Source organism: Nerophis ophidion, linkage group LG28 (genome assembly GCF_033978795.1).
Source record: "Nerophis ophidion isolate RoL-2023_Sa linkage group LG28, RoL_Noph_v1.0, whole genome shotgun sequence".
Taxonomy (NCBI): domain Eukaryota; kingdom Metazoa; phylum Chordata; class Actinopteri; order Syngnathiformes; family Syngnathidae; genus Nerophis; species Nerophis ophidion.
In genome coordinates, this window is record NC_084638.1 from 20,771,435 (window position 1) to 20,796,463 (window position 25,029).

At 40.6% G+C, this 25,029-nt stretch overlaps 2 protein-coding genes across 2 annotated transcripts; one reads left to right on the forward strand and one right to left on the reverse strand.

Moving 5' to 3' along the window:
- Positions 1 to 372: 372 nt before the first annotated feature.
- Positions 373 to 7,491, reverse strand: LOC133545445 (gastrula zinc finger protein XlCGF57.1-like). Its single transcript, XM_061891052.1, has 2 exons — positions 7,043 to 7,491; positions 373 to 2,999 (listed from the first exon to the last, which is right to left on the reverse strand). Exons 1-2 carry the CDS (start codon positions 7,164 to 7,166, stop codon positions 1,738 to 1,740), a joined length of 1,386 nt encoding a protein of 461 aa, XP_061747036.1. The 5' UTR covers positions 7,167 to 7,491; the 3' UTR covers positions 373 to 1,737.
- A 1,570-nt stretch (positions 7,492 to 9,061) lies between these two features.
- LOC133545101 (zinc finger protein 79-like) lies at positions 9,062 to 18,794 on the forward strand. The gene is made up of 2 exons (XM_061890444.1): positions 9,062 to 9,499; positions 16,997 to 18,794. Exons 1-2 carry the CDS (start codon positions 9,373 to 9,375, stop codon positions 18,073 to 18,075), a joined length of 1,206 nt encoding a protein of 401 aa, XP_061746428.1. The 5' UTR covers positions 9,062 to 9,372; the 3' UTR covers positions 18,076 to 18,794.
- Positions 18,795 to 25,029: the final 6,235 nt, after the last annotated feature.

Sequence of the window (25,029 nt, forward strand, 5' to 3'; positions counted from 1 at the left end):
CGCTTATTTCTTTTGGGGTCGCTTGTGCCCATCCAAGCTTATTTACTATTTCTTATTTGCTGTATTTTCTCTGGCACAAAAAAAAATACAAGTAACTTGAAAGTTTCCATTCTTCCAAAGGCAAAGGAGTTCATAAAAAAACAAAAACAGAATTGACCACTTAAAATAATTTTAGGATGTTGTTTTGATATTTATAACTACACTTGTTCTTTCTGTGGAAGAGAAAAAACATAAATAGTTTATTTTATGAATGTATGCAAAGTAAATCTCTGTTGGGCTGATGTGCAATGTTGGCTTTTGCTTGACACTCCAAACTTGTTTTCTGAAATTGATATTGTTTTGGGGATGTTAAAAAAACAAACATATACAATGTTTAAAACACAATAATGGAAATGTTTGTTTTATTCACAAATGTAACTTTGTAATAACAAAACCATTCTTCCACAAACAAGTCATTTTCTTTCACTTTTATACTGCATAAAGGTCTGGGGACATACATATAAAACAATCACAACACAATCATCATATTACAAAAGAGAGTAATAAAGATAAATAATAAAATGGACTATAAAGACCCAACAAATAATTCATAAAGATACACATTTTAAATTTGTATAAAAGACAACTGTTCAAATGATGTATAAAGTAAATAATAATAATATGCTTCCCGAAGTGGTCCAGAAGATGTTTCAAATGTGAACCAGTACATACAGTATGTATATCACATAAAGGTGCTAATCTATGGGATCATTAACCATTAGAAGAAAAAAAAATGTAATACTTCAATATTTCAAACACCTATAAAAAAAAACCCCACTATTATAAGTAAGTCTAAAATTGTATGATGAATATATACACACATACAATGTTTTTTTTTTTAAATGTCTTGTACTGTTAACTCTCACCTTTTCAGTCAAATTGTTCTGTTTAGTTTTTAATAAAAGTACACAATGTTGCATATTAATGCATGTACTTGACTGAAAAAAGCATAAACGTGTCACGGGTTGGGGAGGAGACCCTGCCCCAAGTGGAGGAGCTTAAGTACCTAGGTGTCTTGTTCACGAGTGAGGTAAGAGGGAATCGTGAGATCGACAGGCGGATCGGTGCGGCGTCTACAGTAATGCGGACGTTGTACCGATCCATTGTGGTGAAGAAGGAGCTGAGCCGGAAGGAAGAACGCTCTCAATCTACCGGTCGATCTACGTTCCCAACCTCACCTATGGTCATGAGCTTTGAGTCATGACCGAAAGGATAAGATCACGGGTACAAGCGGCCCAAATGAGTTTCCTCCGCCGGGTGGCGGGGCTCTCCCTTAAAGATAGGGTGAGAAGCTCTGTCATCCGAGAGGAGCTCAAAGTAAAACCGCTGCTCGTCCACATCAAGAGGAGCCAGATGAGGTGCCTCGTGCATCTGGTCAGGATGCCACCCGAACGCCTCCCTAGGGAGGTGTTTAGGGCACGTTCAACCGGTAAGGGGCCACGAAAGAAGACTCAGGACACGTTGGGAAGACTATGTCTCCCAGCTGGCCTGGGAACGTCTCGGGATCCCCCGGGAAGAACTAGAAGAAGTGGCTGGGGAAAGGGAAGTCTGGGCTTCCCTGCTTAGGTTGCTGCCCCCGCGACCCAACCTCGGATAAGCGGAAGAAGGTGGATGGATGGAGTCACACATGTTATATTTGCTGATGTTGTTAGAAAGTCAAAATTAAAATCTGGACAGTTTATTTCAAATCCTGCAGTTTCATTTGCTGCTGCTGTTCTCACCAGCACACTTGTGTTTCTCGCACTGGTACTTATAAGAGAATCTTTCACCACACACACTGCAACTCAACACTTTCTCTCCTGGGTGTGTTTTCATGTGTCTTACTAGTGTTGATCGTTCACAAAAGCTTCTGTTGCAGATTGAACAGGAATGCGATTTTTCACCAGTGTGTGTTCTAGTGTGTCTTTTCAAATGTTGACTTTCTGTAAAACCTTTACCACAGATTGAACAGGAAAAAGTTTTTTCGCCAGTGTGCGTTCTCGTGTGTACTTTCAAATGTTGATAATGTGTAAAACCTTTACCACAAATTGAACAGGAAAAAGGTTTTTCACCAGTGTGTGTTCTCATGTGTACTTTCAAATTCTGACTTTGTGTAAAACCTTTACCACAGATTGAACAGGAAACCGTATTTTCACCAGTGTGTGTTCTCATGTGCACTTTCAAATTGTGACTTCGAACAAAACCTTTACCACAGATTGAACAGATAAAAAGTTTTTCACCAGTGTGTGTTCTCATGTGCACTTTCATATGGTTACTTACAACAAAAGCTTTACTACAGATTAAACATATAAAAGGTTTTTCTTCAGTGTGTATTATCCTGTGTAATTTTAAACTCTGACTTCGTGTAAAACCTCTTCCACAGGTTGAACAGGAAAAAGTTTTTTCTCCAGTGTGTGTTATCATGTGTGTTTTCAGACGACAATGGTATTTAAAGGTTTTGTCACAGTGAGAACATTTCAAGTGAGTGTTGTCAGTGTGACATGTCTTATCATCTTTAGAGTCTTCATCATCAGTGTCAGGAGAGTGTGACGTTGTGTCCTCACTATCTGATAGTGGAGCTAAGAGCGTGTCTGCTTGTGATCCTCCACAGTGGTCTCCATCAGCTTCTGTTGTCATGTGTTGTGTTGAGCTGCTGCATGAAAGCTCCCCCCCTCCCCTCTCCTCACTTTCACCTTTGACCACATCATTTTCACTCTTCACAGGGACACCAGTCACTGGGATCTCCACCAGTCCTTCAAGATGATCTCCCTCCTGACTGATGCGGTGTTCCTCCTCTTCCTCTTTAAAGTGGGGGGTCAGTGAGTCTTCCCCTTCCTTTTTACAGGGAAGGGTCTGTGTCAAAGAGGAAAAGGATACGCCAGAGGGTCCATGGTGCCTGGTCTTCCTCTTTGATGGATCCTCCTTCACCATCCTGAAGCTACACTTATGTTTTTCAGGCAGAAGTTGTTCTTCACAGACGTCTGCAGGACACAAACATGCTTGAGAAATGTCCATATTTTCTCCATCACATGAGGCATTCAGTAAGTTTACATGTACTTAAAATAACAAGTTGTTATATGAATTGGCCTGAAAACAAACACACTGCTCTTTACAACATTATTCACAGGAAAAGACCACTTTTTACAAGGGGTGAGCAATATGGCCTAAAATCTATATTGCCATAAATTCAATTCTAACTGAGTGCAGCTGGGATAGGCTCCAGCACCCTCTGTGATTTTATTGTTAGATACTGATGTATAAATTTGGAGAAAAGATTAGGTTGTTTACAGTGTAAGTCTGTATTCTGTATTGTTGTCTCTGCTATGACGCCATCTTGTGGTCGAGTTTGCTCACTGTGAGTGCAGTGGGTTGAAAGTGTATTTCCTGTTGCTTCGTGGTTTTATTTATCTCGTCTAGCAACATTTGTAAGTGTAACCGGGGATTTTCACTGAATGTGGAACGGCGGCGCCACGGCGACAGACCAGTTTCGGTAGTTTTTTCAAGTCATTGCGTCAGTTTCCACCACCTGTCTTCTATATTTAGTGGTCGACACAAAAAGGCGGTTCAATTGAGCTAAAATCTGCTCGTGTGGGACAGGAAGTCATCCATAAACACAAAATAAATAATTTAGTTTACTTTCAAAGTAAAATATTCTGTTTAAGGCGGGTGGTATTTTACACTTTGACATGTCCTAATGGACATGAAGTCAACTTGTCAAAAGTTTTCAGATCTAATTTAACTTCCTTAAAACAAATGGACGAACACATGCTGATTCTAAAGGGCCCAAAATTAAAGAATCATATAATAGGCATATCCCGGGCAGCTATATGGGGGCCTGTAATACTACAGCGTTGTATTGAAATGACTATTTCAATCTCCCACATTAAACTTGTGGAGGAGAATTGCAAGTAGCCGAAAGAAATATTGTGAATGACTGACAAGAGGCTCACTTTGTTCATGTAAGTCTACTTTGGAATGAACATGCTCAGGTGCTGAGAGCGATGCACAGAGTGAGAACTCTTAGTCCAGTTTAAAATCCACAGCCCAGAAAAGAAACAGACGGACATAGCAATTTATTGATGATGGCAAGAATTAAGTTATTAGGTTTATTTTCATTTATATCGGTCCCGGCCTACAATTGCATGAATATTTTAATGCCTCTGGACATCGTATTTAATGCTTTTTAATACAATTTAAGGCCTTAATTCAGGCAAAGTCGATTGAATGACTTTTAATGCTTTTTAATGACCCACAGAAACCCTGCTAAAGCTCTTAAATTTAAAGTATCAAACAACAAAACAAGTGCTCATTACATTTTAACAAAAGAGAAGAATAAGTGATTATTACATTTTAACAGAAGTGTAAATAGAAACACGTTACATTAGTAAGTTCCTAAATACAAATATTGTTAATGGAATTATTGAGACATTTCTAGAATGTATTTACGATTTTTATGAGATTTTGATAGAATTTAATATATTTTAAGGCCAGCGTGGCTCGGTTGGCGGAGCGGCCGTAACAGCAACTCGACGGTTCCAGGTTTAAGCCTAGTCACTGCCGTTGTTTCCTTGAGCAAGGTACTTTACCCACCTGCTCCCAGTGCCACCCACACTGGTTTAAATGTAACTTAGATCATGGGTTTCACTATGTAAAGCGCTCTGAGTCACTAGAGAAAAGAGCTAAATAAATATACTTCACTTCACTTAAAAGGAAGCCACACTTTTTTTTTTTGCCTATCAAAAACACATATTTTTTCTTTCTTATGCATTCTAAAGAGTAAATAAATGCGATCACAAGTCTGCTTACAATAGAGGCTATTAGAGTCGATATACTCTGCCTACAAAGAACTTAAAAAAAACATCTAAACACTTCCATTAAGGTTGTATGTACATGCAGTAGGTATATATTGGTAGGTTGGTAATGCATGGCATCCTGCCAGCTGCTATGCTGACAGTTATTTTAGTACCTGTCATTAAAGACACGGCTGGTAAGGTAGGGACTAAGGACAATTATCAACCTATTGCCCGAGCCAGCATGCTATCTAAAGTGCTGGAAAGTGTGATTACTGTATATACAGAGTTGGGGGTCTTATTTGCACCACAGACAACCAATTTGGCTTTAAGAGCAAGAACAGCACTGACTAGTGTATTTATGCTTTAAAAGAAGTAGTAGAAAAATACTGAGCGCAGGGCCCTCCAATGTTGGTAGGCTTTATTGATGCATCTAAGGCATTTTACAATCAACCATCTCAAACTCCATCCATCCATTTTCTACCGCTTATTCCCTTTCGGGGTCGCGGGGGGCGCTGGCGCCTATCTCAGCTACAATCGGGCGGAAGGCAGGGTACACCCTGGACAAGTCGCCACCTCATCGCAGGGCCAACACAGATAGACAGACAACATTCACACTCACATCTCAAACTCTTTACAAATCTGAAGCATAGGGGTGTTCTGGGTATATTCTGGCATATTGGTATGACAGGCAGATGATGCAGGTAAAATGGGGGAGTAGTTTATCCTTTCCCTTTAGAGTTGGCAATGGGGTACGGCAGGGTGGGCTTCAATCACCAGGCCTATTTAGCCTGTCTATGGATGACCTGTCAAGGCAGTGGGAGATTGCAGAACAGGATGCATCATGGGGAACACCTTAATCAACCACTTTATGTACGCTGATGATTTGGCCATTATATATCCCAGTAGTGCAGGTTTCCACCAGCTTCTTAACATATGCTCAGACTATGGAGTCAAGTTTGACATCAAGTATAATGCCACAATGAGTAAGGTAATGATATGTAGGACCAAGTAGGATCAACATCTTAATTTCTCAGGTTTCTATTTGTCTGGTCAAACCATGTCTGTGTGCAACAACGTCAAATACTTAGGCCACATCATCAAAAACTAGATGGAGGATGATGCTGACATGCTTAGACAGAGAAGAAAGCCAATATACTGGTAAGAAAATGTCATTACTGCTCGGATGAAGCGAAAATGAAGTGTTAATATTTGGTTACATGTCCCCTGGCAAGTTTCATTGCAATAAGGCACTTTTGGTAGCCATCCACAAGCTTCTGGTTGAATTTTTTACCAATCCTCTAGACAAAATTGATGCAGTTCAGCTAAATTTGTTGGTTTTCTGACATGGACTTGTTTCTTCAGCATTGTCCAAACTTCTATGTCAGGACTTTGGGAAGGACATTCTAAAACCTTAATTCTAGACTGATTTACCACTTTTGACGTGTTTAGGGTCATTGTCCTGTTGGAACTCCCAACTGCGCCCAAAACCCAACCTCCGGGCTGATGATTTTAGGTTGTCCTGAAGAATTTGGAGGTAATCTTCCTTTTTTATCGTCCCATTTAAAGCACCAGTTCCATTGGCAGCAAAAGAGACCCAAACATAATACTACCACCACCATGCTTGACGGTGGGAACGGTGTTCCTGGGATGAAAAACCTCGCCTTTTCTCCTTCAAACATATTGCTGGGTATTGTGGCCAAACAGCTCAATTTTTTATTTCATCTGACCACAGAACTTTACTCCAGAATGTCTTATCTTTGTCCATGTGATGTCAGATGAAACAATAATTGAGCTGTTTGGCCAAAATACCAAGCAATATGTTTGGAGGAGAAAAGGTGAGGTCTTTGTTACCAGGAACACCATGTCCACTGTTATTGCTGGAAATATACTAACATTGATGTATATATACTTTTTACCTAGCAGTTTTGGTCACATTTTCAGTAGACCCATAATAAATTCATAAAAGAACCAAACTTCATGAATGTTTTTTTGACCAACAAGTATGTGCTCCAATCACTCTATCACCAAAAGATAGGAGTTGTAGTAAGTATTGGAAACTCGAGACAGCCATGATATTATGTTCTTTACAAGTGTATGTAAACTTTTGACCACGACTGTATGTACATTATCCTCACAAGCCAACCAAACTTATCATACATATTATATCTAAGAATAGTGTTAATAATGAAATATAAAGTTAGTAAAGAAGTGAGAGAAAGAAGTAAACAAACCTGTTCTGTGTAACACAACTTGATGTTTCTTATAATAAACATCCTGTAGTTGATGTTGTCGCTCGTCCTCCTCTTTTGTTGGACAAAGTTCCTCCTCATACTTTGTCATCGTTCTTTCACACATTTTCACACAATCACAACACTTTACACTCACATTAGTTCCCTACTTAGCGATGTTTAAATAACTTCCGTGTCTCTTTGTTAGCAGCTAACAAGCTAAGCTAACTAGCCAGCTATACTAGCTGCAAGCTAACATAAGTGAAGCTAGCAAACAGGAGACGTGTCAAAGTGCACTCAGACTAATGTATCCGGCTACAAACAATTATTAACCGTGTGTACTCTATTAAACAACATATATGTAAGAATACAGAAATATAATGCCCGCGTTTAGGACTTCTCCGTCAGACGCCATCTTGCTTTATCACCGCATCGGTCCACGCATGCGCGTATGTGACGTCACGTTGGTCAACTTTTGCCACACTTACTTACCATGGTTCTTTTGTGTCATCTGTATTTCAATAACAGTGTCATCATAAACCATTACATACAAAACGAACTTTACTAAAAAAAATATGGTATTCTTTATGAAACTGCACAGATCTGTTCACAAACCTGAAAGATGTGTTCAGCAACCTTAAATGGAAAATAAATTGATGTTTTACTATTTAATAATAATTTATTCATTTCAGAATTCAGAATTGTTTTTTGTTTGGTTACAGTAGGTGATTCATTTAAAAAAATATCAACATTTAAAAAATAAATGATACGATGGGAGTTAGTGGCGCCCCCGTGCGTCATTCATTACAATGACAGAAGCGTACAAGTGGTTGAAATTGTGGGGATACACCTTGTTCATTTTCATATTCTTGTTCCCTTTTAATCCGAGGTAAGATATTCTTTTTTATACATACATTACTAAAACATACAATTATTTCCTTAAGATGGCGCCGCTGTAGTGGCTGGTGGTGGCAGGAGCTCTGTGCTCTTGTATCATCCTTTTGTGTTCCTGCTGTTTCCCTCTTGTTTTCATGTGGGTTTTTTTTTTTTTTTGGCCTTTTGGTTGGGGACCCTGTGGGGAAAGTTTGCTTTGATCAGAAAAATAACGGAAAAATCTGCAGCTTATTCCAAAATGATTGTGTTTCTGTCTCCTTTGTAATTGCCCTTTAGAATAATGTTGTGAATGACATCTGCTGAGTCAAAACATGGTCCCTTCCTAACAGCTATTTAATTAACAACAAATTCAAAGAGATATCTTTTAAAATCATTCATGGTTATTACCCTGTAAAGACTGTGATGGTTAGATACAAGAAGGACATTGATGTTACCTGCACCTTTTGTAACATACATCCAGAGACTGTTAACCACTTGTTTTGGACTTGTGAAAACACTCCATCACTATAACCGGGCATCTGTCACTTCATCCTGGACAATATTCATGACAAATTTGTGCTTTGTTTTAAAGATATGATATTTGGTTTTACACTGTATGAACACAATTTTTAAAATGAATTCTACCTTTGCAACCTCATTATTCTATTGGCTAAGTTTTATATTCATAAATGTAAGTTTCTCAAAACCCGACCTGTCTTTTGTGCCTTTAAAAAATATTTTGAACTTTACATTAAAACACTCTCTACCTTTCGCAACAAAAAAAGCTGTGAAAACAATGATGCTGTGTTCCATATTTAAGTTATTTACTGAATCTGAGTGAGCCTATGATTTTGCACTTTGTTTATTATATATATATATATATATATATATATATATATATATATATATATATATATATATATATATATATATATATATATATATATATATATATATATATATATATTTGTATTCTATTTTTGTTACTTTGAATTTACAACCCCCTGGCGCTGTTTTTTTTAACTGTTTTTATTATTTTTTATACTCCTGTTGGACTTATTTGGATTATTGTTTCCCAACTGTTTGTAAATGTTTAAATGTATTAATAAACATTTTTAAAAAAGCAGTACTGCCTTGTAACGTCAAGTGTGCTAACTGTCGCGAAAGCACATCGACGAAGAAAGACGTGAGCGGGACGCTATTAAGTCAGTCTTATTATTTGTTCTCCAGTTTGAAATATTTACGTCGTATAAAATACATCTTTGATTCTTAATTTAAGGATAAAGTCGTCTCGATGCGCTAGAAGCACTGCGCAGCTTCTCTTGCTATATTTGCTTGTTAGTTAGCTTTGCTCGCCAGTTAGCTTAGCTTGTTAGCTGCTAACAAAGAGACGCGGAAGTTATTTAAACATCGCTAAGTAGGGAACTAATGTGAGTGTAAAGTGTTGTGATTGTGTGAAAATGTGCGAAACAACGATGGCAAAGTACGAGGAGGATCTTTGTCCAACAAAAGAGGAGAAGGAGCGACAACATCAACTACTGGATGTTTATTATAAGAAATATCATCAAGTTGTGTCACACAGAACAGGTTTGTTTACTTCTTACTCTCACATGTATACTAACCTTATATTTGATTATTAACACTACTCTTCAATATATTGTGTATAAGAAGTTGTATTATCTTGTGAGGATGATGCATTCCATCTGCTACTTGCAACGTGGTCTTGCCACCACGTGGTTGTCGGTGTTGTGTCGAATTTAAGTACCCGTAAAGATGAGTTACATATCCCAGTCCATTTGTACAAAAAAAGTTCAATTCTAGACTCATCACTTTATATAGATAGTTAATAGGACAAAATAACCTCATTCATGTTCTCGTTACATGATACATGTTTGTTCTATTTTCTAATGTTAAAGGGAACTGCACTTTTTAAAGTGTTGTAATCATTCACTATCTCTATGTAAGACAAGCGCACATGTGTAACTTACAAGAAACTAGGTAAGTATTATTAAAAAAAAATGTTTCCGTCTCAGACTGGGCTCCTGGTGAGGTCGTCCAAAGTGTAGCCAAGGGGAATAAAAACTCATAGACATAGCACACATAAACATTTATGTAAGAGGGAAACATCAAAGAACACAAAGGACATTAAAGACATTAAAAGAGCAAAGCTGATGCAACCAGCTGCCACTCCTGCAGTGCCGTTTCTACATACAGCTACAAAAGTCAAAAAACAACAAATACAAACAAAACAAAACAAAACAAATCAATAATATATTTTGCGTACACAATTGCAATTGATTTAAGTAAAGTCTGAATGTTATTAAAACATTTAGCGCCATCTTTTGACACTTTTTCCACGCTACACCGCTACAACAAAGATGACAGGGAGAAGACGCTGTCGAAGGTGAGCCACGTAAATAAGGCCGCCCACAAAACGGCGCATCCTGAAGCGATGTAGAAAAATCAAAATAAGGGAATAAGCAGTAGAAAATGGATGGATAATAATATAACACCTTTGATGCGCATTTTGTATGACAAAATCTGACCAAACCCGCTCATCGGAAGTGCGCTTTATAATCCGGTGCACCCTATAATCCGGAAAACACGGTACCTCCAAATGTCTTTCTCTTCATCTTTCTCTCCTTAGTTTTGCCAAAACGAAGAAGAAAAGGAAACACACACACACACACACAGTCTTATTGACAATAGCAAAATAAAAACAAAGCACTGGGAATTTGAGGGAAAATGCCACATTTGAGTCGTCCACACCAGAGAATAACTGCAACAAAGATCACAAAAACCAAGATTTGGAAAATGATATCGATCCAGATATAAATGTTTTCTCCAACATCAGTAATAATATTTTTTTATTATACTGATGAACAATATAATAGCAACATTAAGTGTGATAACAAATTGTAAATTATCAATTTTAATAGCAGAAGCTTGTACGCAAATTTCAACAACATGAAGCGTGTTTTCGAACAATTCAACAAACCTTTCAAACTGATCGCTGTCACAGAAACATGGATTAATGATAAAAATGGAATAGATTTTGATCTGGAAGGGAATTAGCTAAACCAGATCCACAGAAGCAACATAAATGAAGCAGGAGTAGCTGTGTATGTGATGAAGAACCTGGACTACAAAGTGGTAAAAAAAAAAAAACATGCCATATGCTATAGATAATATCTTACAAAACCAGTGAAGTTGGCACATTGTGTATTTGGTAAATAAAAACAGAACACAATGATTTGCAAATCCTTTTAATAATAATAATAATGCCATCCATCCATCTTCTTCCTCTTATCCGAGGTCGGGTCGCGGGGGCAGCAGCCCAAATAGGGAAGCCCAGACTTTTCTCTCACCAGCCACTTCGTCCAACTCTTCCCGGGGGATCCCGAAGCGTTCCCAGGCCAGCCAGGAGACATAGTCTTCCCAATGTGTCCTGGGTCTTCCCCGTGGCCTCCTACCGGTTGGATGTGCCCTAAACACCTCCCTAAGGGGGCGTTCAGGTGGCATTCTGACCAGATGCCCGAACCACCTCATCTGGCTCCTCTCCACGTGGAGGAGCAGCGGCTTTACTTTGAGCTCCTCCCGGATGACGGAGCTTCTCACCCTATCTCTAAGGGAGAACCCTGCCACCCGGCGGAGGAAACTCATTCCAGCCACTGGTACCCGTCATCTTGTCCTTTCGGTCATAACCCAGAGCTAATGACCTTAGGTGAGGAATGGAGCGTAGATCGACCGGTAAATTGAGTGCTTTGCCTTCCGGCTCAGCTCCTTCTTCAGCACAACGGCTCGATACAGCGTCCGCATTACTGAAGACGCCGCACCGATCCGCCTGTCGATCTCACGATCCCCTCTTCCCTCACTCGTGAACAAGACTCCCAAGTACTTGAACTCCATCCCCTTGGGGTAGGGTCTCCTCCCCAATGCGGAGATGGCACTCCACCGTTTTCTGGGCGAGAACCATGGACTCGGACTTGGAGGTGCTGATTCTCATCCCAGTCGCTTCACATTCGTCTGCGACCCGATCCAGTGAGAGCTGAAGATCCTGGTCAGATGAAACCATCAGGACCAAATCATCTGCAAAAAGCAGAAACCTAATCCTGTAGCCACCAAACCAGATCTCCTCAAGGCCTTGACTGCGCCTAAAAATTCTGTCCATCAAAGTTATGAACAGAATCGGTGACAAAGGGCAGCCTTGGCGGAGTCCAACCCTCAGTGGAAACGCGTCTGACTTACTGCCGGCAATGCTTACCAAGCTCTGACACTGATCATACAGGGGGGGTGGACCGCCACAATCAGACAGTCCGTTACCCCATACCTTCTGAGCACTCCCCACAGGACTTCCCGAGGAACACGGACGAATGCCTTCTCCAAGTCCACAAAGCACATGTAGACTGGTTGGGCAAACTCCCATGCACCTTCGACGACCCGGCCGAGAGTATAGAGCTGGTCCACAGTTCCAAAACCACACTGTTCCTCCTGATTTCGAGGTTCGACTATCCGGCATAGCCTCCTCTCCAGTACACCTGAATAAACCTTGTGATGTGAGTGTGATCCCACGATAGTTGGAACACACCCTCCAGATTCCTTTCTTAAAGAGAGGAACCACCACCCCGGTCTGCCAATCCAGAGGTACCGCCCCGATGTCCACACGATACAGCAGAGTCTTGTCAACCAAGACAGCACCACAGCATCTACAGCCTTATGGAACTCCGGGTGGATCTCATCCAACCTCAGGGACTTTCCACCGAGGAACTTTTTAACTACCTCAGCAACCTCAGCCCCAGAAATAGGAGAGCCCACCACAGATTCCTCAGGCACTGCTTCCTCATAGGAAGACGTGTTGGTGGGATTGAAGAGATTTTCAAAGTATTCCTTCCACCGATCCACAACATCCGCAGTCAAGGTCAGCAGATCCCCACCATACAAGGTGTTGACTTTACACTGCTTCCCCTTCATGAGGCGGCTGATGGTGGTCCAGAATTGCTTCGAAGCTGCCCGGAAGTAATTTTCCATGGCTTCTTCTCCCATGTTTGAGTTTTTGCCTCCGCGACCGCTGAATAGGCACACAGCTTGGCCTGTCGGTACCTGTCCGCTGCTTCCGGAGTCCTATGAGCCAAAAGAACGCGATAAGACTCCTTCTTCAGCTTAACGGCATCCCTCAAAGCCGGTGTCCACCAACGGGTTCTAGGACTACCGCCACGACAGGCACCAACTACCTTGCAGCCATAGCTCCAATCAGCCGCTTCGACAATAAAGGTGCAGAACATGGTCCACTCGGACGTAATGTCCAGCACCTCCCTCGTGACATGTTCAAAGTTTTTCCGTAGGTGGGAATTGAAACGCTCTCTGACAAGAGACTCTGCCAGACGTTCCCAGGAGATCCGCACAATGCGTTTGGGCCTGCCAGGTCTGTTCGGCTTCCTCCCCCACAATCGCAGCCAACTCACCACCAGGTGGTGATCAGTAGAAAGCTTCAACCCTCTCTTCACCCGAGTGTCCAAAACATGAGGCCGCAAATCCGATGACACAACTACAAAGTAAATCATGGAACTGCGGCCGAGGGTGTCCTGGTGCCAAGTGCACATATGGACACCCTTATGTTTGAACATGGTGTTTGGTATGGACAATCTGTGACGAGCACAAAAGTCCAATAAAAAAAAAACACCACTCGGGTTTAGATCCGGGCGGCCATTCTTCCCAATCACGCCTCTCCAGGTTTCACTGTCGTTGCCAACATGAGCGTTGAAGTCCCCCAGTTAAACGAGGGAATCACCCAAGGGAGCACTTTCCAGTACTCCCTCGAGTGTATCCAAAAAGGGTGGGTACTCTGAACTGCTGCTTGGTGCGTAAGCACAAACAGTCAGGACCTGTCCTCCACCCGAAGGTGGAGGGAGGCTACCCTCTCGTCCACTAGGTTGAACTCCAACTTGCAGGCTTTGAGCGGGGGGAGCGACACGAATTGCCACCCCAGCCTGTCACCTCTCACTGCTGGCAACACCAGAGTGGAAGAGGGTCCAGTCCCTCTTGAGAGAACTGGTTCCAGAGCCCTTGCTGTGCGTCTAGCCAGAACTCCTACACCTTGCCCACTAGCTCAGGCTTCTTAACCCCCAACAATGTGATATTCCACGTCCCAAGAGCGAGCTTATGTAGCCGAGAATCGGACCGCCAAGTGCCCTGTCTTCAGCTGCCGCCCAGCTCACATCATACGCCCGCTGCTATGGGTGGTTAGCCCATTGGAGGGGGGACCCACGTTGCCTCTTCGGGCTGTGCCCGGTCGGGCGCCGTAGGAACAGGCCCGGCCACCAAGTGCTCCCCATCGTGCCCCACCTCCGGCCGGGTCTGGCTCCAGAGGGGGGCCCCGATGACATGCGTCCGGGTGAGGGAAATCTGGGTCCTTGATTGGTTTTCTTCATAGAGGGTTTTGGACACAGGTCTTCCTATGTCCAAAAACGTATTCCTTGAGTTTGTAAACAATAATAAAATCAACAAAATCTATACATTTTACAAAATATCGATCAAACCACTGTATTGACCTTATACTGATATTATACTTGGTATTTTTAATGTCAATTTTTGCGACAATCGGTCCACATTTGTTCAAATATAAGAGGGTGGGTCATTAAAAAGCTTTAAAAGTCATTAAATGGACTTTGCCTAAATTAAAGCCTTAAATGGTATTAAAAAGCATTAAATACGATGTCCAGAGGCATTAAATATTCATGCAATTATAGGCCGGGACTGTTGTTCCGTATTTTCTGGACCATACGGCGCACCGGATTATAAGGTGCATTAAAGTAGTCATTTTATTATTTATTTTTTCTGAATGTAAAATACTTCTTTGTGGTCTACATGACATGTAATGGTGGTTCTTTGGTCAAAATGTTGCATAGATGATGTTTTAGAGACCATCTTCAAGTCACTTTCTGACAGTCGCTTTAGGATGCGCCGTTTTGTGGGCGGTCTTATTTACGTGGCTCACCTTTGACAGCGTCGTCTCTCCATCATTTTTGTTATAGCGGTGTAGTGTGCAAGGACAGGAGTGGAAGAAGTGTCAAAAGATGGAGCTAACTATTTTAATGACATTCAGACTTTACTTCAATCAATAACGGAGCAGCATCTCCTCATCCGTGGCTCACTAGTGCAACAACAACGCCGGAATTGTGTCCTGTGAAAAAACGTTAGACCGGAACTCTAATAACTAAAGTTCCTTGGGTGAACAATTTAAACTCACTATACCGGTATGTTTTAGTGCTTCAATGGCAAGGTATAAGTAAGAACTTTACACTACTTTATATTAGAAAAGACATTAGCGGAGGATGAATGTCCCATAACAAGAAGATAGTGAAAAAGAAGAAGCTTGTCGACTATGGACGTGTGAACATTTTCAGGACTTATGCAGATCCAAAATACACATGAGCAGGTACCAGAAGGTACGAAAAGTTGGTTTTGCATCATATTGTGTAACAAAACGCCAGATAATATGTCTGCTAATGGGTGCCATGTTGCGGTCCTTATACACACACCATAGTAATACTTGTATCTCTGACTACGGTAGCCGTAATGGGCCGACAAACTCGTACTAAAACATTTTGACAGATTTTTGAGCGCCGTGTGTAATGTTCTTTATTTTCAATGTAACATATAAAGTTTTGGTGTTGTTTACTGGCGTCATATTGCAGTTTACACGTATCTCTTATATGTGACTGTCATCTACTGGTCACACTTATCATTACACCATGTACCAAATAAAATTGCTTTGAGGTCGGTAAGCACAACCAGAATTATTCCATACATTAGGCGCACCAGGCTATAAGGCGCTCTGTCGATTTTTGAGAAAATGAAAGGATTTTAAGTGTGCCTTATAGTCCACAAAATACGGTAAATGAAAATAAACCTAATAACTTAATTCTTCTCGTCATCAATAAATTGCTATGTCTGTGTGTTTCCTTCTTGGTCTCTGGATTTTAAACTGGACTAAGAGGTCTCACTCTGTGCATAGCTCTCAGCACATGAGCATGTTTATTCTACAGTAGACTGACATGAACAAAGGTCGCCTGTTTTTTGTCAGTCATTCACAATCTTTGTTTCGGCTACTTGCAATTCTTCTCCACACGTTTTTCTGTGTGCATTAGTGTTGGCAACACTGACTTTCATGTTGGAGATGGAACTAGACATTTTAATACAACGCTGAAGTACAGGCCCCCATATAGCTACCCGGGATATGCCTGTTATATGATTCTTTAATTTTGGGCCTTTTAGAATCAGCATGTGTTCGTCCATTTGTGTCAAGGAGGTGAAGTTACGTCTGAAAACCTTTTGACAAGTTGACTTCATGTCCATTAGGACTTATCAAAGTGTAGAATACCGTCCGCCTTAAACAGAATATTCTACTTTGAAAGTAAACGGGATCATTTATTTTGTGTTTATGCATGATTTCCTGTCCCACACGCGCAGATTTTAACTCAATTGAACCGCCTTGTTGTGTTGACAACTAAATATAGAAGCCAGGCGGTGGAAATTGACACATTGACTCTAAAACAAAAAACGGAACAAGTCTGTCGCCGTGGTGCCGCCGTTCCACATCCAGTGGAATTTCCCGGTTACACTTGCAAACGTTGCTTGGTGAGATCAATGACGAAACATTAATTCGGGTTCAAGGCACGAAGCAAAAGGAAATACTTTTTCAAACCACAGCATTCGCAGTGAGCGAACTCGACCAGAAGATGGCGTCATAGCAGAGACAACAATACAGAATACAGATTTACACTGTAAACGCCCTAATCTTTTCTCCAAGTTTATACATCAGTAACTGACATTAAAATCACAGGGGGCGCTGGAGCCTATCCCAGCTGCACTCAGGCAGCGGGGAATTTATCGCAATTTAGATTTTAGGCCATATTGCCCACCCCTTGTAGAAAGTGGTCTTTTTTTCCTGTGAATAACGTTGTAAAGAGCAGTGTGTTTGTTTTCAGGCCAATTCATATAATAACTTGTTTTTTTAAGTTCATGTGAACTTACTGACTCAATCTGGACATTTCTCAAGCATATTTGTCATTGTGTGTCCGGCAGACGTCTGTGAAGAACAACTTCTGCCTGAAAAACAGGAGTCTAGCTTCAGGACGGTGAAGAAGGATCCTTCAAAAAGAAAGATGGGGCGCCACAGACCCTCTGGTTCCTCCTTTTCCTCTTTGACACAGACCCTTTCCTGTAAAAAGAAAGAGGAACACTCACTGACCCCCCACAATAAAGGGAAAGAAGAGGAACACGGTGTCAGTCAGGAGGGAGAGCAGATTGAAGGACTGGAGGAGTTCCCAGTGACTGGTGTCCCTGTGAAAAGTGAAGGTGATGAGGTCAAAGGTGAAAGTGAGGAGAAGAGAGAGGCGGAGCTTCCAAGCAGCAGCTCAACACAACACATGACAACAGAAGCTGATGGAGACCACTGTGGAGGATCACAAGCAGACAAGCTCTTAGCTCCACTATCAGATAGTGAGGACACAACGTCACACTCTCCTGACACTGATGATGAAGACTCTAAAGATGATAAGACATGTCACACTGACAACACTCGCTTCACATGTTCTCACTGCGACAAAACCTTTAAATACCATTGTCGTCTTAAAAGACACATGAGGACACACACTGGAGAAAAACCTTTTATCTGTTCAATATGTGGTAAAGGTTTTACACTAAGTCACAGTTTGAAAAAACACACATTAATACACACTGGAGAAAAAGCTTTTACATGTTCAATCTGTGGTAAAGGTTTTGTAGAAAGCTGTAATTTGAAAGTACACATGAGAACACACACTGGTGAAAAACCTTTTATCTGTTCAATCTGTGGTAAAGGTTTTGCACAAAGTTCATGTTTGGAAACACACAGAACAATACACACTGGAGAAAAATCTTTTATCTGTTTAATATGCAGTAAAGGTTTTGTTTTAAGTAACAAATTGAAAGTACACATGAGAATACACACTGGTGAAAAGCCTTTTTCCTGTTCAATCTGTGGTAAAGGTTTTACAGAAAGTCAATATTTGAAAGTACACATGAGAACACACACTGGTGAAAAACCCTTTTCCTGTTCAATCTGTGGTAAAGGTTTTACACAAAGTCAGAATTTGAAAAGACACAAGACCACACATTTTTGAAAAATCACATTCCTGTTCAATCTGCAACAAAAGCAAAACCGATCAAACCTTGTAGCACACATGAGAAGACACAAAGGAGAGAAAGTGTTGAGTTGCAGTGTGTGTGGTGAAAGATTCTCTTTAAAGTACCAGTAATATGCTTCTACATTTATACAATAAATATCTTATATCATTGCTTTTGTCAGTCAAGTACATGCATTAATATGCAACATTGTGTACTTTTGTTAAAAATTGAACAAAACAATTTGACTGAAAAGGTCAGAGTAAACAGTACAATACATATTTTACACACAATAAACATTTTTGTATATACATGCATAATACAAATTTAGACTTATTCATAATAGTGTTTTTTTATATGCATTTGAAATATTGAAGTATTACATATTTTTATTCCTAATTGTTAATGATCCCATCGATTAACATTTTTGTATCATATACACATGTACTGGTTCACATCGGAAACATCTTCTGGACCACTTCGGGGAGCATATTATTATTTACTTTATACATCATTTGAACAGTTGTCTTCTATACAATTTTAAAATGTGTGACTTTATGAATCATTTGTTGGGTCTCTTTAATCCATTTTATTAATGATCTTTATTACTCTCTTTTGTAAAATGATGATTGTGTTGTGATTGTAATTATCTCTATTTACAGGTTGTACTTAATGAAATCTTCAAATAATAAAACACGTTTATCAGTCAATAAGTGCATCAGCGACCAAAAAGCCTTTTTCAAAACCATTGCTGTACAAAGATGGATTTTTTTTACATTTTAATATAACAACAATTCCATAGTGGAGTATTGTGTGTGATGATGTTGTGTTTGTAAATTAGTTTCCAGTACAACAACACTTGCTGGTAGGGATGGGTACCGTTCACATTTAAACCGATACGGAACAAATTACCTCGAAATCGATAACAATCCTCAACGGTACAAATTTTCGGTACTTTTGTGTGTGTTAATAATGTTAAAGGCCTACTGAAATGAGATTTTTATTTTATTTTAACAGGGTTAGCAGGTCCATTCTATGTGTCATACTTGATCATTTCGCGATATTGCCATATTTTTGCTGAAAGGATTTAGTAGAGAACATCGACAATAAAGTTCGCAACTTTTGGTCGCTAATAAAAAAAGCTTTGCCTGTACCGGAAGTAGCAGACGATGTGCGCGTGACGTTGTTTGGAATCATTGCCACCATCAGTAAGAGCGATTCGGACAGAGAAAGCGACGATATCCCCATTAATTTGAGCGAGGATGAAAGATTCGTGGATGAGGAAAGTTAGAGTGAAACACTAGGGGGGAAAAAAAGACATGGCAGTGGGAGCGATTCAGATGTTATTTGACACATTTACTGGGATAATTCTGGAAAATCCCTCATCTGCTTATTGTGTTACTAGTGTTTTAGTGAGATTATAAAGTCATACCTGAAAGTCGGAGGGCTGTGGTGACTGCCAGTGTCTCTGATGGAAGCCATGGAGGAGCAAAAAAAGTCGTAGCTGCCTCTTTGACAGCTGCTGCAGAATGACGCAAACTTCGCTCAAGTTTCCGGTAAGAACCAACTTAATATCACAATTTTCTCATCCAAAAACTTGCTGGTTGACATGTGGTAGAGAAACATGCTCGCTTGACCGCTCTGCTCCATAGAAAAGCTTCGCACCAAACAAAGAATCACCAGCTGTGTTTGTTTTGCTAACGGCAGTTGCAATCCACCGCTTTCCACCAACAGCATTCTTCTTTATATTCTCCATTATTAATTGAACAAATAGAAAAACATTCAACAACACAGATGTCCAACATACTGTGTAATCATGCGATGAAAAGAGACGACTTTTAGCCGTCAGTGGTGCTGGGCTGAAATGTCCGCTCTAACCAATAACGTCACAAGCACAAGTCAACATAAGCGTCATCATTCCGCAACGTTTTCAACAGGCTACCTGGCGGGAAATTTAAAATTGCAATATAGTAAACTAAACCGGCCGTATTGGCATGTGTTGCAATGTTAATATTTCATCATTGATATATAAACTATCAGACTGTGTGGTCGGTAGTAGTGGGTTTCAGTAGGCCTTTAATTGTTTGTGATAATTAAATCTCAATTTTTATTACAACATTTAAAAATGAGCTTATCATTGATAACTGTTTCCTTTATTACATCTTGTTTTATTATAATAGTATCATTTATAAGTAAGTTTATGGCAGTAGTGTAAATTCATAGTGTTTTCGGTTGCGCCCAAAAAAGTGTTAATACTGTAACTACTGTATATATTAAAACCAGCTGTTTGATTGTAATATGCATTTGAGTTTTAATTTCCATCCATCCATTTTCTACCGCTTATTCCCGTTTAGGGTTGCGGGGAGTTTTGGTTTCCATGAAGTAATTCGGGGGTGTTTAAATCGTCATGAGAAATTGCTAATGCTAATCAGTAGCATGTCAATAGCAAAGCCAATGTATATTAGCATTAAGCAAGCACAACTTTGGGAAAAGTGGAGCCTTGCTTTACCTACATTGTAACTTTTTTTTGAGGGGATTTCTTTGTTGGCAACATTTACCTTAAGGTAGTTTGGCTTAGCATGCTCTCAGTGCTGCTGGAGTGATCGCCAAATGCCGAACAGAGGTCAAATTAGTTCCAAGTTGGTTAGTCAACAGACATTCAACATCCAGCCAGGCTGACTTTTTGTCCCCGGCACTGAAAACTCATGCCACGTCTGTCAGTCCCTGCTGACAAGTGCTTTAGTTTAAGGGACTGTAAATAAAGTACTTGTCATTGGCTCACAAAGAACATTTCAATTGTCAGTAGCTTTATTCATGTGACCCGGAACCTCAAACCTTTAAGAATAAGCAGTAAAAAATGAATTGATGGATGTTTGGTGACAGGCTGGAAACTGTCAAACCTCAAGCCCGCCAAGTGCTTGAACTCAAACCAGTTTTACACAGTCATAGGCTGAGAGGGTGCAGACCAAAAAAGAAGCCTCTGTCCCCAAGTTGCCAATTCTAAGATGGATTTACACGTTTAAGCAGTTTTTGGGCCAAAAGTTTACTGGTCAGATAAGACTTTGCTTCACCTCCAATCAACAGTGAAAAGGCTGATCTTTGTACACAAGCAGGTTTTCCAACAAGACAACAATATTAAACACACATGCAAAACTGCTTTCTGAAATGTCCGTTCCAGAGACTCGAACTTAACCCTGCTAAACATTTGAGAACAATGCTCTCTTAGTGTCTTTATCCCTGACAACATCTCCTGGTCAGAGAACACTACTGCTATCACTAAGAAGGCTCAGCCGCGGCTACACTTCCTGAGAGTCCTCAAGAAGTACAACCTGGACACCAACCGCCTGCTGACCTTCTACCGCTCATCCATTGAGAGCCTGCTGACATACTGCATCACAGCATGGTACAGCAGCTGCACTGCTGCAGACGGGGAGAGGCTCCAGAGAGTGGTAAAGGCAGCACAGCGGCTCATCGGATGCCCTCTCCCTTCCCTGATAGACATTTACACCTGTAGCACCTTATCAAGGACAGTTCCCATCCTGGCTTTGACATGTTTGACCTGCTGCTCTCAGGAAGGTGCTACAGGGTCATCAGGTCTAAGACAAAGAGACTCAAGAACAGTTTTTTCCCCAAACCCATAACCACTGTGAACTCTCATTGGCATTTATTTTATAGTTTAGCAGCTCTCTGTGTGCAATGTTTACTCTCCACCCACCATCTAAATGCTTCTGTATATATGTATATAGTCTAACATTTAAATAACACATTCTGAACATTCTTTCTCACCTTAGCTCCTTTTGCACAATTTTTCTGACAATAAAAGTCATTCTATTTTATTGTATTCTATTCTATTCACAGGAAAAGAAGACCACTTTTTATGAGGGATGGGCAATATGGCCTAAAATCTATATTGCGATAAATCCCCCTTCCGCCTGAGTGCAGCTGTGATAGGCTCAAGCGCCCCCTGTGATTTTATTGTCAGTTACTGATGTATAAACTTGGAGAAAAGATGAGGTTGTTTACAGTGTAAATCTGTATTCTGTATTGTTGTCTCTGCTATGACGCCATCTGGTGGTCGAGTTTGCTCACTGCGAGTGCTTTGAGTCGAAAGTGTATTTCCTTTTGCTTTATTCAACCCCCACACAATTTTGGTGTTTTAGCAAGTTGGACATTTATTCCGTATTTTGTTTATAGTCATATCAAATAAAGATGTGTCAAATAGATACAAATGCAACTTCAATTGTAACACTGTATTTTACAAAATACCAAAAAAGGAAATTTTTCTTAATATCTCATTGACAAAATTATTCAACCCCCTAGTTACATGCATTTTTAGTACTTAGTAGAACACCCTTTGGCAGTAATTAGATCCTTCAAACGTGATACATAACCGGACACAAGCTTTTTGCAACCATCTACAGGGATTATAGCCCATTCCTCTTGGGCAAAGGCCTCCAGTTCATTCATAGTCTTGGGCTTGCGTGCTGCAACTGTGTTCTTCAAGTCCCACCACAGGTTTTCTATAGGATTTAGGTCTGGTGACTGTGAAGGCCACTCCAGAGTCTTCCAGCCCTTCTTCTGCAACCACTCTGATGTTGATTTGGAGGTATGCTTGGGATCGTTGTCCTGTTGGAAGGTCCAACGTCTCCCAAGCCTCAGCTTCGTCACTGACTTCATGACATTGGCAGCTAATATATCCTGGTAGGAAATAGAATTCATAATGCCTTGAACGCGCTGGAGATTTCCGGTACCTGAGGCAGAGAAACAGCCACAGAGCATGATTGACCCCCCACCATGCTTAACAGTAGGAAAGGTGTTCTTCTCTTTGTAAGCTTCATTTTTTGTCCTCCGGACATAATGTTGATTCATAGGCCCAAAGTGTTCCAGTTTTGTCTCATCACTCCATAGAACAGTTTCCCAAAACCTTTGGGGTTTGTCCAGATGATTTTTGGCATACTGGAGTCTATTTTTCTTGTGCCTGGTAGTCAGAAGTGGGGTGCGCCTGGGAGTTCTGGCATGGAGGCCTTCATCTCGTAGTGCGCGCCTTATTGTCTGGGACGAAACCTGCGTTCCCCCCTCTGCAATGTCCTGTTGTAGTTCCTCTGGGGTTTTTCACCACTGTACGCACACAGCATCCTCTTTCTACCACACCCAGGTAGTGTTTCCACTGTGCTTTTAGCTTTAAACTTGCGAATTATGCTCCCAACTGTGTCTCTTGGAATGTGTAATGCCTTTGCTATTTTCTTATATCCATATCCTTTCTTATGAAGAGAAATTACCTCCTCTCTTGACTTCTTTGACCACTCCCTGGACTTCACCATGTTGCAAATACACCATTGACCATTTACAAGAAGCTGAGCGTCACAGTCTTTTTCAATCAGTTTAACTGTTGCTCGTTATGGTTCTAATCACATCTACAGGTGTTTTCAACACCATATTGAAAATACCTTATTCAAATTCTGTTCTTAAGAGTTATGATCTTCAAGGGGGTTGAATAATTTTGTCAATGAGATATGAAGAAAAATGTCCTTTTTTGGTATTTTGTAAAATATAGTGTTACAATTTAAGTTGCATTTGTCTATTTGACACATCTTTATTTGATATGACTGTAAAAAAAATATGGAATAAATGTCCAACTTGCTAAAACACCAAAATTGTGTGGGGGTTGATTAATTTTGATCACAACTGTATGGTTTTTTTGTTTATCTCGCTAAGCAATGTTTGTAAGTGTGTCCAGGGACTTCCACTGGATGTGGAATGGCGGCACCGCGGCGACAGACTCGTTCTGTTTTTTGTTTTCAAGTCAATGTGTCAGTTTCCACAGTCTGGCTTCTATATTTAGTGGTCGACACAACAAGGGGGTTCAATTGAGCTAAAAACCTGCTTGTGTGGGACAGGAAGTCATGCATAAACACAAAATACATGATCCAGTTTACTTTCAAAGTAGAATATTCTGTTTAAGGCGGATGGTATTCTACACTTTGAAAAGTCCTAATGAAGTCAACTTGTCAAAAAGTTTTCAGACATAATTTCACCTCCTTGACATAAAAGGACGAAGACATTCTGATTCTAAAAGGCCCCAAATTAAAGAATCATATAACAGGAATATCCCGGGCAGCTATATGGGGGCCTATACTTCAGCATTGTATTAAAATGGGTTCCCTCCGGGTACTCCGGCTTCCTCCCACTTCCAAAGACATGCACCTGGGGATAGGTTGATTGGCAACACTAAATTGGCCCTAGTGTGTGAATGTGAGTGTGAATGTTGTCTGTCTATCTGTGTTGGCCCTGCGATGAGGTGGCGACTTGTCCAGGGTGTACCCCGCCTTCTGCCCGATTGTAGCTGAGATAGGCGCCAGCGCCCCCCGCGGCTCCAAAAAGGAATAAGCGGTAGAAAATGGATGGATAGTTCCATTTCCAACATGAACTGCACACAGGAAAAGGCGTGGAGGAGAATTGCAAGTAGCCGAAACAAAGATTGTGAATAACTGACAAGAGGCTCACTTTGTTCATGTACGTCTACTGTGGAATTAACATGCTCAAGTGCTGAGAGCGATGCACAGAGTGAGACCTCTTTGTCTAGTATAAAATCCAAAGACCAAAAAGTTAACACACGGACGTATTTTTCGACCATAAGGCACACTTAAAATCCTCTCGTTACCTTCTGATGTGTATTTGGGATCTGCATAAGTCCTGAACATTTTCACATGTCCACCACTGTAGTCTGTGACGATACCATAGTCTATCCAAGCTTCTTCTTTTCGCCATCTTCTTGTTCCTCTGCTTTTGCCATTTCTAATATAAAGTATTGTAAAATTCTAACTTATATCTCGCTATTGAAGTGCTATAAACTACCAGTGTAGTGAGTTTACATAATTCACCTAAGGAACTTTGGTTATCAGAGAGTTCCGGTCGGACGTTTTTTACAGGACACATTTTTCCTGGTGCTGTTG